The 15,504-nt window shown below is 39.6% G+C and overlaps 1 protein-coding gene across 1 annotated transcript; it reads right to left on the minus strand.

The window, feature by feature from the left end:
- Window positions 1-1,594: 1,594 nt before the first annotated feature.
- On the minus strand, window positions 1,595-4,213 carry sem1 (SEM1 26S proteasome subunit). The gene is made up of 3 exons (XM_069176797.1): window positions 4,092-4,213; window positions 3,517-3,610; window positions 1,595-1,791 (listed from the first exon to the last, which is right to left on the minus strand). Exons 1-3 carry the CDS (start codon window positions 4,165-4,167, stop codon window positions 1,749-1,751), a joined length of 213 nt encoding a protein of 70 aa, XP_069032898.1. The 5' UTR covers window positions 4,168-4,213; the 3' UTR covers window positions 1,595-1,748.
- Window positions 4,214-15,504: the final 11,291 nt, after the last annotated feature.

Consider the following 15,504-nt stretch of genomic DNA (forward strand, 5'->3'; position numbering starts at 1 on the left):
TCCATGTACTAGTTTTAGTACACTTCATTTTTCTAATGCCATTTCCTGTCATTCTTTAATGTTTTTAGGTACAGTCATTTCTGAAAAATTCTTCAGAATTGATTTCTATTGCAAACAGTTGAAAGTATCTCACCGCACTGACAATATTTTTTAATTTAGGATTTCATTCTAAAGAAGACTTAATTAAGAAACTTAATCAGTATATTAATGTTCAAGTGAAGCTAACACACTACTGCCAACTCTGTATTCTGCCAAAAAGCCTTAATCTTTTAAGTAACCAATCACTAAATGAAATAAATAAGTATTTCTCATCTGAAATGAGAAAATACAGACAATAAATGTACATAAATACAGTACTTTAATAAACATTTTCAGGTTCCTTTCCCCTTCTGGAGGTGGAGGATGGATATTATTCTCGGGATGAAAGCGGCTCTTGCAGCCTCGGTCTTACTGGCATCCATTTCACCTCATTAGGACCCTGGGACCGAGAGTCGACAAAACACTGAGAGAAATCATTTTTGCCGGGGGAGTGTGGCGGGGATAAATTGGCCTCTGGTTCAGTACAAGAGTCCCCGCTGCGCCAAGCGGAAGAGCAGGGCCTGGCTGGCAGTAGGGGCAGGCCCAGGCATGGCAGGCCGGGAGGCCCCATGCTGAGACCTCCTCCCTGTCTCTGACAAACACGGCAGTGGATAATCCCTCCTTCAGGGACTAAGCCCGGCACTGTGGGGTTGAGAGGGAAGGGGGCTGTTATACAGCAGTGCAGAGGAACTGCCTCTGTGTGTGTGTGTGTGTGTGTGTGCGTGCGTGTGTGTGCCCCACATGCAACACAAGCACACTTACTCACACTTGTTTGCATTGTGTATACTTCCACTGTGAACATGTGTACATCTCCATTTTCTCGTGTGCACTTTTGTTCTCTCTCCCTCGATGATGCAGACATCACTTTGACAGTTTCAATAAACAGAGCCTTTCACAAAAGTATGCTTGCTCCAAAAATGATCCCGAATATCTGCTGAGCACTTGAACCCGAGTAATATCATGCAAAATTCACGTAGTCCAACATAAATGCACAATGTGTCAGAGGGCAATAACAAGCCTCCCATTACAGGTAGATTGTGTTGACTTGGCAGGTGTGCGTCTGAGGAGATCAACAGTTCTTACAAAGACTGTAATTTGTCGATACTTTAGCCAAACCCTGAGTCATCTTCCATAACAGCAAAAATGGATTTAGTGTATGTGCCAAAGGATACAAGGAGTCCAACCACTAGATGAAACGGAAGAACGGGCTCAATTTCTGGTAATGACCATTGGAGCATCATCTATCCAGTGGTTATACTGCATGAATAAAGGTAAATAAAGCTTGCTCGAGTTTAGCAAAGTTTTGATGATAACTAAAGAAATCCAACCAATTTCTTCAGGTTAAATGTCTGGGATTAATCTGCAGGTCAGATTATATATTATTTATCTGGATTGCACACAGAAATGTAAAATAAACCTAAATATAATGCATAAACTAATTTATAACTATAAATGCCATCAACTAAACATTTGCAGTGTAATTGGTCAGTTTAAAAAAAAATCCCCAAAAGAATGGTTTCCTCAAAACATTTTACTTCCATCAATATTTTTTTTTACAAAAAAAAGAAACAAATTAACATCCTCAAATCTTTTCTTGCGGTCAACCAGGAATACTCAAATATAAATGTCCATATCCAATGTCATGGAGTACAGAGAGGCCTTGTCAGCCACTATGACGTCTCCATCTTGTAACCATGTTTTTCGAGCTCAGCTCTGCAGGGAGGAAAAGAAAAATAGAAAGATCAAGTCAGCAGAGATGATTACAGGTGGGTGGTTGAGGCATAAGTACCCTCTACTATTGATTGTAAGAACCATTAAGAGATGGGAGTGAAAAACTATATAAATATTGCATAATGCATGCAACTATGGATTTGATGATTACATATATATGGCAGCTGTGCCCTTTAACGATAATGATATCTTTAAGAAACAACTTAATAGTACGGCCATCGTAATTGGCCTAAATAAAACAATGGCATATTGCTGTCTAAAGTGTACTCGCATAAAAACAGAGCACCCATTTATCTATCAACAGTTATTGATTATGTGTTTAAGTTTGAGCCGTGAAAACATGACAGATCTTATGATGTGTGATGCAAAACTCCATTCAAACATCAACCCTGTTAAACTCGACGTAGTTAATGTACTTTCTGACATTTTGTCTTTCTTGTTTTTGATGTGTTTACAGCACAATTTCATAAAAGTGACGTATGTGGTGTCAGACTGCCATTAACAGCAATCTCGGCACCTGAAGAGGAGCAGGACAAGGCCTACAAATTAAGTTGAAAAAAAAAAAAAAATGCAGTTTTGATGCTGCAATTATATCAAAGAGAAACCTGCAAGTAGCTTCCTAAAAAGCATTTTGTTGATGTGCAGTGTCACTGTCCTACAATTCAAGCTGTAGATCAGAAAAAAAACAACTTAACTTTACATTTTAACTTAAATTTGACTGTTTTTCATATTGATTGTCACAGAACAAACACAAATATTAGGGCCAGTGCGATACAAAAGTAGTTGCTACAACTTGAAATATCTCAGTCTGTTTAAGTATTTCTATATCTCATACAGATCGTCTTCAGCTTTGTCCAGCCAGTGTCTCAGAGTCAGAGAGTCCTACATTCAATGCATTTCAAGTGTTTATTAGCACATTAAACCATCAAATCATATTTCTATTCCTGAATATTTCATTTAAGAATAATAAATGAAGCCGTGTTTAAATGCTGACTGTGACCAACATCGTTTACGATGGTTAATCTAATTTCCCATTCAAAAGATAAAATAGTACTCCTTCTACACATATGGTTATAAAAAAAACAATGTGAGTTAAATGTCCCAAAAAGGTTTAGGTCCTGTAAACATACTTTAAAAAAAGCACATGACTGAGAATAACACATTACATAAATTAGGGGTGTGCCATAGTGTAATATTCATGATAATATTGGTGTAAATTTGAATAAGATAAAAACAAAATCTTGATAATGGTAATATTCTAGCTTGTTGATGTAATGACATGCGTATGTAGTGGAACGGTATAATATACCTTACTCTCAAACAACAAAAATGACTGGAAGCAGCTGTATTGCAAATGTTTTGGTGGGTCTTTATGCCACCTTAAATATTTACTTTATCTGAAGAAACGTGTTACTGTCGGCTCCAATTAGTGTATATATATATATATATATACACTAATATATATTATATATATATATATATATATATATATATATATATATATATATATATATAACGAAGGACCTCAATGTCTTACATGCACGGTTGAAGAGGAGGATTTGACCTGCAAGTATGACATCAAGAATAGAAACAGTCGTGGCATTTATGATTATTAACTGGTGCAACTGTAACAAGCCTCTGGTTTACCTGACGCACTGGGCAATGACAGGATATGTTTGTTTTAATGTTGGTGAAGGTTCAAACTACCTCAGCTGGTTTGAGAAATCATCCTCGACGTTGTCATCATCCCAGTTGTCTTCCCAGACGTGAGCATCTTCGTCTTCATCCAGCCCCGTCCAATCTGGGAGAGGAAGCATCACCAACATCGGTTTTATTATTATTATAACTACAGATTTAAATTTAAAAAAATATATATTCGACAAAAAGTTATAAAAACAAACACAACTGGTGCGACTGACGTCATCTTTAAACGTCATCTTTAACAAGCTCGCTGGCGTTTAGCCCGCTAATGAGCTGTAGTGTACGCGGAGGTAAAATAACCAAGAAGAAACGGTCCAGCGGCCCGTTTACGGAGAAATAACAAGGACAAGGAGCTCAATGAGTTTAATTTGGTTGCCACCGAGTCAACTCATCGCGACATGTTTCCTCGCAGGTTTGTCAACGTCGCTACTGCTGAAGCTAATGTTGCTAGGCTAGCTGAGTCACTGCAGCAGGGCCCAGCACCGAAAACCGGAACAGCCTCCGACAAGACAGTAAAAAAAAAAAAAAAACACAAAAAAAAAAAAAACTGAGCAGGACAGATTTTAGTTCATATTATTTACCCTCGGCTGGGAATTCTTCAAACTCGTCGTCCTCCTCCAGTAAGCCCAGGTCGACTGTTTGTTTCTTGTCCGACATGTTGGCTGTGCGTCGCAAGCGTGTTCGTCAAACCGCTCTCGCGCGCGGGAATTGTGGGAGTTGGAGTTTGTTCGAGCGGGTCGCGACTGCGCATGACAGCGCTCACTGCGCTCACTGCGCATGACACGCGCAGCAGTCACCCAAACGCTCTGCTGCGAGTACAAGGTAGTGCAATTGCAATAATGGAACACTTAACCACAAAGTAAACATTATGTGCTTTACATTAATGTGAATGTACACTCACCCAAAGACAGAAAGGACTCAACTGTCCTCAGAAATAAAGCGACAGCAGACGTAGAAGTATTCAGATCATTTACTTAAGGAGGTTAAATGTAGGCCGCACTGAAAATAATCCACTGCAGGTAAAAGTCCTGCATTCAAAACTTAACGTATCAGAAAAATGTAGGTATAAAGTAGGCGTACAACATTTTTATTCTGAACTTACTAAAGCTGTAAGACAAATGCTAAGGAGTAAAAAGCACAACATTTTGCCCTGAGATGTACAGAAGTATAAAGTTACACAAAAATGGAAATACTCAAGTGAAATAAAAGTACTTCAAACTTGTAGTAAATACAGTACTTGAGTAAATAGCCCATACTTAGTTACAATCCAGCATTGTCAAATACAAACCAGTCAAATATTTTCAAAGAGGACCTCACAGTAGTCTAAACCTAAAAGAAATAAATACATGAGTCATTTCTCTGAGTCAAATTTATTTTCAAGTATATCAAAAAAAATTCATACATTTTAGTGGCTTTTAAAGTCCAAAGATTATACATCATAATTAGATATTTGTCATTGACCTTGTAAATCGATCATATGTTCAGTTTTTTATTGTGTGTGTCAGGTGTATTTGTAGGTGTATTATTAGTTTTTTGCAACCATGTTTATGCTGCTTTCTTGGTTAGGTCACTTTTGTCCTTGGTTAAATGAAGGCTATAATAAATGAGCATGATAGCATTTTTCTTATTTGATTTTTAAGATAATACAGCCCTATTAACTGTAATAAAATGTTGACCTGCAGTAGCCTGATTGGTATCACAAGTAACATCTATCAGCTATAGGCAATGACACACTTTGTGTTTAAAAAAAAATAGGGATCATATGCTCCAGGACACAAGGTTGTGGTGCCATGAAAAGTTAGGTGCAAGTTGTCTGCAAAAATCTATATTTAATAAGGAAAAACTGAGTCTTTTTGCAGTGTTTTACAGTTTCTCATTTGGGTATGAGTGGCATTTTATCAACTGGAAAGTGGGTACTAGAGTCATGTGTTGGGCGGAAATGAATATCTATCACATTTTTAAGACGTTTTTTAAGATTTTTAAGATGTTTTTTAAGACGTATCATTTTGGGTAAATTACACAGACACTATAGTTCCAAACCTTGATTCAATTATTTTATGGTCAAACTCCAACAGTGAGACACTTTAATTTAAAGGCACGAAGAGCCAAAAAGATAAATATCTTTGATTGATGTAAACTTAAAAAATAACTTGCACAAATTGATTCAGTGGACTTGCAATTTCTCCTGCAGTCCCCTGGCTTGTGTGAGTTAGTGGTTGGCGGACCTCTTTGTTGCACATAAGCGTTTTTAAAAGTATGCAGACCTTCTTTAGTTCCTTGCAGATACAGCTGGAGCTACTGTAAAGCATCTGTTTCCTTGTTTCTGTGATTGAGCATGGATGTTTTCCTCCTTGCCTCTCTGAATTTCTCCATGTATATTTCTCCCTCTCCCACACACACTCTTTCTCCCACGCCACCACAAAAGTCTCTTGCAACCCTCTCTCCTCTGTACTCAAGTCAGTCAAATTTCAGCAAAGATTTTTCATTTAGGAACAAATGCACATTGTAACCCATGCAGCTTGCTCAAATAATGAAGCGGCAGCCACAGCTTAGGATGTATTTTAGATAAATGAGGGTACACATTTCCCACAAAACCACTCGTACCACAATGAAAATTGCTCTGCAGCTGTCATATGTTGACAGATGGAGCAAACCTCAACTTAGGCTCTGCGTACTTATTCTATTTTCAAATTATTTTGTAATCATCCTAAGCCTTTACACATGACAATGCCACAACATTCGGCGGAAAGAGGAACAAGACATGGAAAAGTTTAGGAAGTTAATGTCTCAGCGAGACTCATTCCAGTTTGAGATACAATACAATAAGATATAATTTAAAACACAATATTAAGACTGCAATTAAATTAGAACAAATTTAGGAACATTTATGAGGAGCGAAAATAATGTCATATGAAGTAATGAATTAAAGAACAAATGCTTCTTGCTTATTGATGCATAAAGGTTGCAATTAATGACTCTGTTCATTACCGATTAATTGGTTATTTTTCTTATTAATCAGTCAATTGTTGTGAGTTAAAAATTGTCAAAATATGTCCAATATACATATCGCAAATTCCTAAAGCTAAGGGTGACAGCTTTAAATGTCTTTATTTGCCTTATCAGTAGTGTAAAGCCCAGTTTAGTCATGTACGACAGAAAACAAAAGAAAGATCCTCATATGTGAGAAGTTTGAAACAACAAATATTTGGCTTTTTTTTTTTTTTTTTAAATGATTTTTTTTAAAAAGCTACAAAGTACAGAATACCTGTTATGTGATAGCTCTTATTGGCAGCCCTCAGAAAACAACAAAGTAAGATTGTCTCTGTGTCCATTTTTAAATACACTAGAATATTGAAATGATGGCTGAGATCAAATTTACTTAGGCTATATAAAACAACATGTGAAGGCATAGTTTCATTCACATTTTCAGTTATGGAGTAATTATTTATGAATGATGCACTGTCTTGCTTTTAGCTGCTCTCCCAGAGGTATTGCTGATTCTGGTTCCCGTGTCACTCAGTCTCAGGTGCAGGTGAAGTCCTGGGAAGTGGCCGCAACGTCCGCCCAGCATACCTGAGACTGCAGTTACACCGCGCCTGGCGCCTGAAGTCTCTCTGCTCAGGAAAAATAGGAGGAGGTGCGGGGGGTGGGGTGGTCGCTGAAGGGAGATACAACATGGTCACCGCAGACAGACTCCACCACGACTTGTGTCTGAGGAGCAGCATCACATTTCTGACCTTTCACAAAGCCCTCTGGGAGAGGACAGGTCGGCAGCCGCTATAAGTACACTGACAGAAGCCTGCCCTTCCAGTCTGACGGTCTGCCCCCCCTCCCCTGCTGCTGCCTGCCTCTTTATCACTTGCTTGGCTCATGATATGGCCTTTAGGCACTGCACAGTGAGAGATAGATGGATGGAACTTGCTGGAGATTTATGAGAGAGGAGAGACCCGAGTGAGAGTGTATGTGTGTGTGTGTGTGTGTGTGTGTGTGTGTGTGTGTGTGTGTGTGTGTGTGTGTGTGTGTGTGTCACCAAATAATTCAGTCTGCTATGGTGTCTACACGTCTACTTGTACCTGTGGACATTTTGTCGAGACACACCTCTCCCTGCAATTATACTACACATTTTCTTTTTTCCTTTCCTTAAAATGGAAGCTTCCTATGGTGCCACTCAAAACTGAGTCTGTGCATACCTCAGAAAGTTGCCTTTTAGTTCATGTCGAAGCTGCAGAGTATTAAGACGGAAAAGGTATTGGGACATATGAGCTGAAAGAAATGCCATAAGACAAACAAGTAAGTGATCATCATGGATTAAGGGGATTTAACCAGACAATTAATGAGGCAAATCCAAGAAAAAACATGTAAGCTTTGCTCCTAGGAAATCTGCAGAGAGCAACATGCTTCCAGGATATGTCTGTCAAGATCCTGTATTAAATTTAATCCCAGCCAGTCAGTAAGTCTACTCCATTGTGCGCTGTGTGGAAGCCCTGTCTCTCTTTTCATATATATACTCACAACCAGTAGAGAACAGCAGATATTCACGATTTTATTCAAAAACTTGCTCATAACATAAATTAAGCTCCTGTAGGTGTCAAATGAATAATGAAAAAGAAAAAGCCTTTTTATATGTTTGGTTTGCTTCACAAATCCATTTTTCTGGGTGTCTCATTCACTGAGATGTCTGTCATGACGAATTTAAGTTTCATATTTTCCCCTGTCTGTCTTGAAAAGCTCTGTCATCCTGGGCTTGAGGTACAGTTTGCCAAGAGGCTAATGGCCCTTTATGACAGTACAATCTGATGCCTGTCCCGGCTAGCCTCCAGGTAATCCTGTCCACCTCGGCGGCTAAACCCTGCTCAGGCTTAAGTTGCATATTTTGTTTTTATCAGGACGCTGCTGATAAATGCTATCAGCGAGGGAGAAATGAAATATGGGGGGTCCAGCTCCATTTTTGCCAGAGCCCCAAGTTGAAATCCAGAGTTGAGGAACAATGACACCTCTATTGGTGGATCTAGACTGTCTATAGGCATAAACAGCATTATTACTGAGCTTGACATGCCATATTTGCAGTGTAATATTTTTGGCCAACACTGAGCGGCACAAATTCCACTCACAGGCTTTCCAAAGCATTTCACATTTTAAAATTTCAGTTGCATAAATGCATGATAATCCCACCACTCCAAACACTTTCAATTACAATTACAGCAGCTTTACTTTTGGACCCCCAAAATATCATTTAATAAAATCATAAAATTACATGCTAATTTATTTGTAGTAATGTGCACTAATAGTGTACTACCTCTGTGTCCATGGTCCAATGCCGTGGACCTATACTGTATGTGAAAAGCACTCACACACTCTTACCATAGGTGATAACCCCCTCTGTGAAAAGCACTCTTATTGGAAGTACCCATTATCTGCAAAGTCTATCCTCATGCTGACACTAAGTCATTAGCTTAAACTGTGCTCTGTGTAAAATCAGTTAATTTCTATAGCTTTGGCACATTGTGAATTGAATTTTTTTTACATTGACTGCTGCAAATACATTACAGATTAATTAAATCAGTAATATATATTTCATATCGATACATTAATATATTATTTTGGATCACTTACATCGGTTAAAGTAACAGTTCTTATAATTTCCTAGACATGAAAGTAAAATGATAAATGTTCTCTCTTTCATGCTTATTGAGCCTTAGTTGATGTAGGCCTGAAGTGCAGCTATTGTGCTGCAATGTGTCCTAAGATCAGCCTCACAAAAGGGCTTTGAGAGATGTCACATGTTACATGTCTATGAAGAAAATGTTGGCTACCTGGATTTAACCTTTTTGCTTGAAAAAAATATTTAGTTCGCTGCCAATATGCCCAAAAATACATATTTCCTTATTTTTATACACTCTCATTTCTATTTCTTTGTCTGCTTGATATTTTAAGAGGATCATTACATATTGTTTGTTGCATCCATGTCTATCATCGCTCGTTTCTCTCCTTTTTTCTCCCTTTCCCCAGTCATTTTCTATTTCTCGATCTATCACACAGAAACAGACACACCTCCCTCTCCTTCTAAAGTCATGGCATGTCAAAGTGTGCGTGTCCCACACAGTGGGGGGTTCGCTGAATGAGTGACAAGACCTGCTCTGCTCTTCCCTGACACCTGTCAGAGCCTCATCTGTCATCTGTGTGCAGAGATGGCAATGAGCAGGAGTGACACAACATGCCAGAGGTGATGGTGACGGCTCACTTCTCTCCATCAGCTTCTAAATCAGTTGCACAGCTCGCAGCTTGTGTGCTGGCTGGGTAACAATAATTATCTGCTCCGAGCTTTCAGATGAACCTCATTTGTAATGCAATGTCACAGCACCTTGACTTTTCAGCTGCAATGCTGTGGACTTGGGAATCAAGGAGGATGGATGTTATTTTGTACTCATTTGATTTTGATTTGGTCTGGTATGATGTTATAGTTGCTTTAAAATGTAGGTAAAAATGCTGTATAATGTGGGTTTGCTGACTTTCTTCTCTAATCCTTTATTCTACCAGAGTTTTGCATTTGTCATTTTTAGTTGTTAGTATCCAGAATTTACATTGATAGGTGAATGCAGCAGCACGTCAATCCAGCTGCAACTGAAGTGTAATCTGACTCTTTTAATTGTTGATTTGCTATAATCTCTAACTGACTAACTCTCCACAATTTAGTTGTACTGAATTCCATGAGACTAATCCCCAACATGTGGCCATCCGTAGCCCCGGAAAAGTCTGTGATTGGTCTGATTGATAAATGAAGCCCTCCTTATGCTTTTGGGCGTCCATTCGAACGGGGCCTCTGTTGGTCTGGACTATGTCCAGGAAACCTGGGACAGCCACTTATTAAGTAGTTAAAGCCTCAAGACGAGGCTGCAGACAGGGACTGCTGGTGGTCACCTGGGCTTGGATTTAGCTTTGGTATCCTTCAGCCATCAGCCAGGTAGAAGACCTACTGTGATTTCATGCTATGAATGGGACACAATCCTTTCTTCTGCTCTGAGGTGAATGTTTGTGTGTTTGTTCAGCACAATAAAACCTGGTTATCAGCACTTTATCAAAACAGGAAATCCTTCTCCCCCCCCCCCCTTAAATCTGCATGTTAATAATCAAACTTTAACCACAAAATCAAAATGCTTTGGATTGTAAATGGAGCTTTGCAAGTGAGTGAGGCCTTTAAATTCATGTATCTTTGGAGATTTAAGTAAAATATCTCATTAAGCTGCAACAGTCCTAGTTAACACTACCCCACTGGTATTTAGATTCCCTGCACAGACATTGTTATTTGTGCTGGGGTGGTTAATGATAAAACAGAGAGGAAGGTAGGGTTGGTTTTTTTGTTAAGTCATTATTGTTTCTTAATTGTTTCTTCTCCTTCGATGAATTTTTACACCAAGATTCACAGTATGTCTGTTAATCTTCATTTCAGAAGTTAAAGGGGGGAAAAGGAAAAAAAATAAACATCCTAAAATGAGCAGAACAACTGGCTATAATACACTTCACATTCGTGTATTATACTGGAGTACTTCCTTAGTTTGATTCGTCATCATATTAAATTAATTTAGACAAACTGTTAAATACATGTGATTTATCGTGTGCAGGGACACTAATGCAACATAATCAATCTTTCCAATACAACAAAACACCATGGGTCCTACATGCTTTACTAATCTGCAATTTAAAATTTCAGTAACAGCTAGTGGAAACACTGAAAGTTCAGTTTAACGCTGAAGTTAAGGCAGGCATAAAACCCCCCCAAATTTGTTTTCGAGACGATGGCCATGGGCAAGGCTTAAGCAGCTCAGCCAATGATGTGGTGCTGCAGGATCGGAGCAGAGGACCCTGGGTAGAGCCCAGATGAAACACAAGGAGGTGAGAGGGAAAGTGGTGATTTGTCATTAAGACTTTTCAAAGAAAGGCCAATGCCAAGGGTCCAATTTATGCTTGTTATAATTTCACCCAATCGCTCCCCTATGTCCCTAAACACATTCTTCTTCCAGGTACCCAAAGAACACCACATAGGCTGCAACCAGAAGTGTGGGATTAAAGGCAGAAATTTCACAAGAAATGGTTTTATAATGCTGCTTTGCTTGCATTTATTAATAAAAGTGACAGAAATATTTTTAAAACAGTGTTGTTCCTCAGCCGGTTAAACCCGATGGTATCTAATTCAACATATTTTTAGCAATTTTTGCATTAATGTTTGTCATGCAATATATTCAGCTGCTGCCTCACACCGACTGTAATCTATTTTGGCTTTGAATCGTAGCTGCTTTTGGGCTCATTAATACTGAGTGAAGATGAGGAAAGCCTTTTTCAGTGTGACTGCCAGGTACAGTTTGTCTTGGCCTGCACAGCATTTGTCAAACATGCCCTCATAAAGCTGAAATCAAACGCTCCAATTCTTGAATGTGATGCTGGAAAATTATTTACAGGCAAATAAAGTTGCGTGCGACCACGTAAAAATACGCCCACTTTTGGTCTATGGTTCTGTTTAACAGAAATCATTTTCACTCTGAAATTTGGAAGTGTTGACTGTGATTTGCTGCAGACTCTTGTTAATCCCTTGCACAGACGTGAAAGTTGATCATCTAAATTTAACACAGCTTTTGCCTTCTGCAGGCTGCAACACGATTTTGTGTGTGTGTGTGTGTGTGTGTGTGTGTGTGTGTGTGTGTGTGTGTGTGTGTGTGTGTGTGTGTGTGAGCATACAGTTTCTTGTTTGTGTGTAAAAGTGTGTGGTGGTGGGAGAAGTATTGCCATTTTATTTAAAGAAGTTAAAGGAGGCTTGCTGCTGCATACCTTCCTGCCCACACACACACACACACACACACACACACACAGATGTGCATCATCACTGGTTGATTGTTGGTGACCTTGGCTGATTGAACTGGTAAAGGGCAGCCAGTTGTGCAGCTGGGGCCGAGTGTCTGGCTGTCCAGGGCAGTGGGGCGCTGAGGGGAGAAATGGTAGCGTGACTATGAGGGACTGCCGAGCAGCCACATCGTGACCCCGGCAGACACACTCTTAAAGTCTGTGCACTGTGCTGCACTTGTTCCCCTGGCAGAGACGGCGGAGACAAAGGAGCAAGGAACTTCCCCAGACCTTCATTTAGGGTGTTTGGACAACTCTTAGGCCCCCTCCGTGCCCCCGCGGGCCCCTCAGCTGGCCTGGAGAGTGAGAGCGGTGAAGAAATAAGGCAAGACAGTGAAGGCTGAGCAATTAAGAGGAGGAGTGAGTGAGTGTGTGTGTGTGTGTGTGTGTGTGTGTGTGTGTGTGTGTGTGTGTGTGTGTGTGTGTGTGTGTGTGTGTGTGTGTGTGTGTGTGTGTGTGTGTGTTCAATGCTATGGGGTGATGGGGAAATCATAACATCATTGTTAGAGGGAATTCATTAAAGCATTTTGTCACATGCAAAGCTGCGGTAATTCTGATTTCTCCTTATGAGTTTCATCAAAAAATTAACAATAATTCCAGCTGCTGTGTCTCCCTTTTTTGCATATTAGTAGGTAGCATGAATTTTGAACATGAATCTGTTCTTCTGCTTTATTAGGTTGGGAAAACCCTTCCTTTTTATTGACTGTCTATGGCTTTTATGGACATATAAATTCTGTTCTACTCTATTATTATCGCTCAAGTATACAGGAAGCATGCATAAAATAAAATATTTGAGTAGTTTATGTGAGCATATCCAGTGTTTTATAGAACTATGACTCATGGTTTCTGCGCTGCATGTTTATTTGTTTGTTTATTCTTTGGCCATGTATTTTGGTGGATAATGACCCACCTCAGTGAGCCACATAAAGCAAAAGGGGAAACATTTGTAATGGCCAGTGCTTATTTTTCCAGCAAAAGTCATAGCCAAAATAGTGAATGAAACAGGCTTCTGCTCTCACTGCTGTGAGCTGAAATAAAACCATCAGTCAAGAAGAAGTTAGCTTTGTCTCATGGCTGTCTATAAGCGTTCCATTATCCTCATATTGAGGGACAGAAACAAAACAATTGTAAAGCTTTTGGTAAAGAGGTTGTTATGAGTTGAGCCTTCAACGCTTCAAGGAAGTAGTTGAGAGGGCGAGTCAAAAAGTCATCAAAAGAGGTTTTTAGCAAGGGGAGAGAGACAGAGTGGAGAAAGGTTTGGGTGTAGTTACATGAACGCAAGTTGGCCTCGTCGGATGACAAATTGTCCGACTCTGGGACAGGACGGTTCAGCCAGCTGGTTGGCCCCATCGGCGGGTTGATGGATGGTGTTGATGTTCTAAATCGGCCGCCAACACACCGAGTACAGGAATCATAATAGCGCAGCTTTAGATTGGCCCTGGAGATAGCAGGAAGTGGATGGGGGGATGTAAGGAGGGGGGGACTGCAGGGGAAAAAGGACAAGTTCCCATGCATGCATGTGGGATATGAGGGGTTTCAAACTGCTGATTGAAGGAGTGCTACAGTTTACTGAAGCAATTAGACAGAACAACGCAGTGAACATGATCAATGTGGGGTAATGAAAATCTCTCATTTACCTAACTCTTTAACCCTCCTGTTACTAGTCGTACAAGCAGAGAGTTGTATATCATATCACCCTGAGGGCCTTAGATCATGCTTAGTCATGTCTCAAGAAAATACATGCAGGGTCATCATCACTTAAACAAAAAAGCCTGGGGTCAAGGTGCGATCATTACTGTCAGGCGGAGGTCAGAGCCAGAGCTCTCATGTCCACAGTTGTCTGACCAACGCGCCTACAAGACAAGGGAAGGGGGGCGGTGGAACAGCGAAAAAAGCACAACTTCCCACTAATTGTAACAGGAGCCTCTTTATCATAGTTTCAGGGCCTCTGAATAACACACGGTACTTTTGATCAAGAGCAAGGCAGTCTGGGACTGTGTAGGAGGTTCTCAGATCTCGGCACATGCAAAAGGGTAAATACAGGGCAGTTCAGGGTTGCACTGGACGCTTTCCACCATCACTGCAGAAGAAAAGGAGATTTTCCTAAAGGTTCAAATTGTGATTAAGTCATTTTAAGATGATAGTTCATTAGTAGCAAAGTTAAAAGGACCCAAACGCCTTAAAAGATGGCCAGTGAGGATAACCTGGTCTTTGAAACACTTTCATCATGGTACTGCAGCTATCAACTAAACATTTATCATCAGTGACTTTTCCTCTCAATTTTGTTTACATACATAACATATTTATAAGCGCTTCTTAAAAAAATACTATATATCTTTACATTCCCTTAAAAACTGAAACGTAGTGGTATTTTATTGTTACAGTTTGTTTCATAAGGCTACAGAATCAATTCATAAACCTCCTAGACATAACCACATGCAGGCGGGTGCTTTATAGCAGAATTCCCCAAAACCTCTCATGTCGTTAAAGTGCACATTTTATAAATGCTTTTAACTCTGTGAAGAGATGATAAAGAGTTTAGAATGATGCAACTTTGAGTTGACCTGCTCAGTGAAACACCTCTTCTCTTCCATTATGTGAACATTCACAGCTCAGAATAATAAGCACAGAAAAACATACCTGGGAATATCACTGGTAACAGTGCATGCTGTACACAGCAGCAGAGTGAAGAGGTTAGCCCCTAACTCTAATGAAATAAAATCCAGCTGGTTCTGAGTAGTAATAAAATGACAGTAAATGTCAAACTACTGCAGAATTATGTCTGACACTAAAGGGCATGAAGGTTGAGAGTTTCACGAAGCTTTTATTCTTTAAACTTTGGGTGTTCATTGAAGAAATGTTAACCTGACATGAGTTTATTAGTTTAGAATAAAAAAGGATTACTATCTGCAACGAGAGATTTATCAAATCAAGTATTTTCACTCACACAGTAGGTTATCAACCGTGTAGGACAACCATGATTACATCTCAGATATAGTATCCAAAATGTGTGAGGACAAATTTATCTCAACTATTTACTGGCTGAATAGACAGCCCTCTCAAAATTGTGTTATGTCCAGAATGGCCTTTTAGACATCTTCA

Source organism: Embiotoca jacksoni, unplaced genomic scaffold (assembly GCF_022577435.1).
Source record: "Embiotoca jacksoni isolate LCO1_2020_lvr unplaced genomic scaffold, fEmbJac1.0.p SCAF_7, whole genome shotgun sequence".
NCBI classification, from domain to species: Eukaryota; Metazoa; Chordata; class Actinopteri; family Embiotocidae; genus Embiotoca; species Embiotoca jacksoni.

Excerpts from the sequence above, each read along its gene's own strand:
- sem1 (XM_069176797.1), bottom strand. The coding sequence starts at position 4,167 with ATGTCGGACAAGAAACAAACAGTCGACCTGGGCTTACTGGAGGAGGAC. Across the intron at positions 3,611-4,091 it reads TGAAGAATTCCCAGCCGAGG|ATTGGACGGGGCTGGATGAA; the intron begins GTAAATAATATG and ends TTCCTCTCCCAG. Across the intron at positions 1,792-3,516 it reads GATTTCTCAAACCAGCTGAG|AGCTGAGCTCGAAAAACATG; the intron begins GTAGTTTGAACC and ends TCCTCCCTGCAG.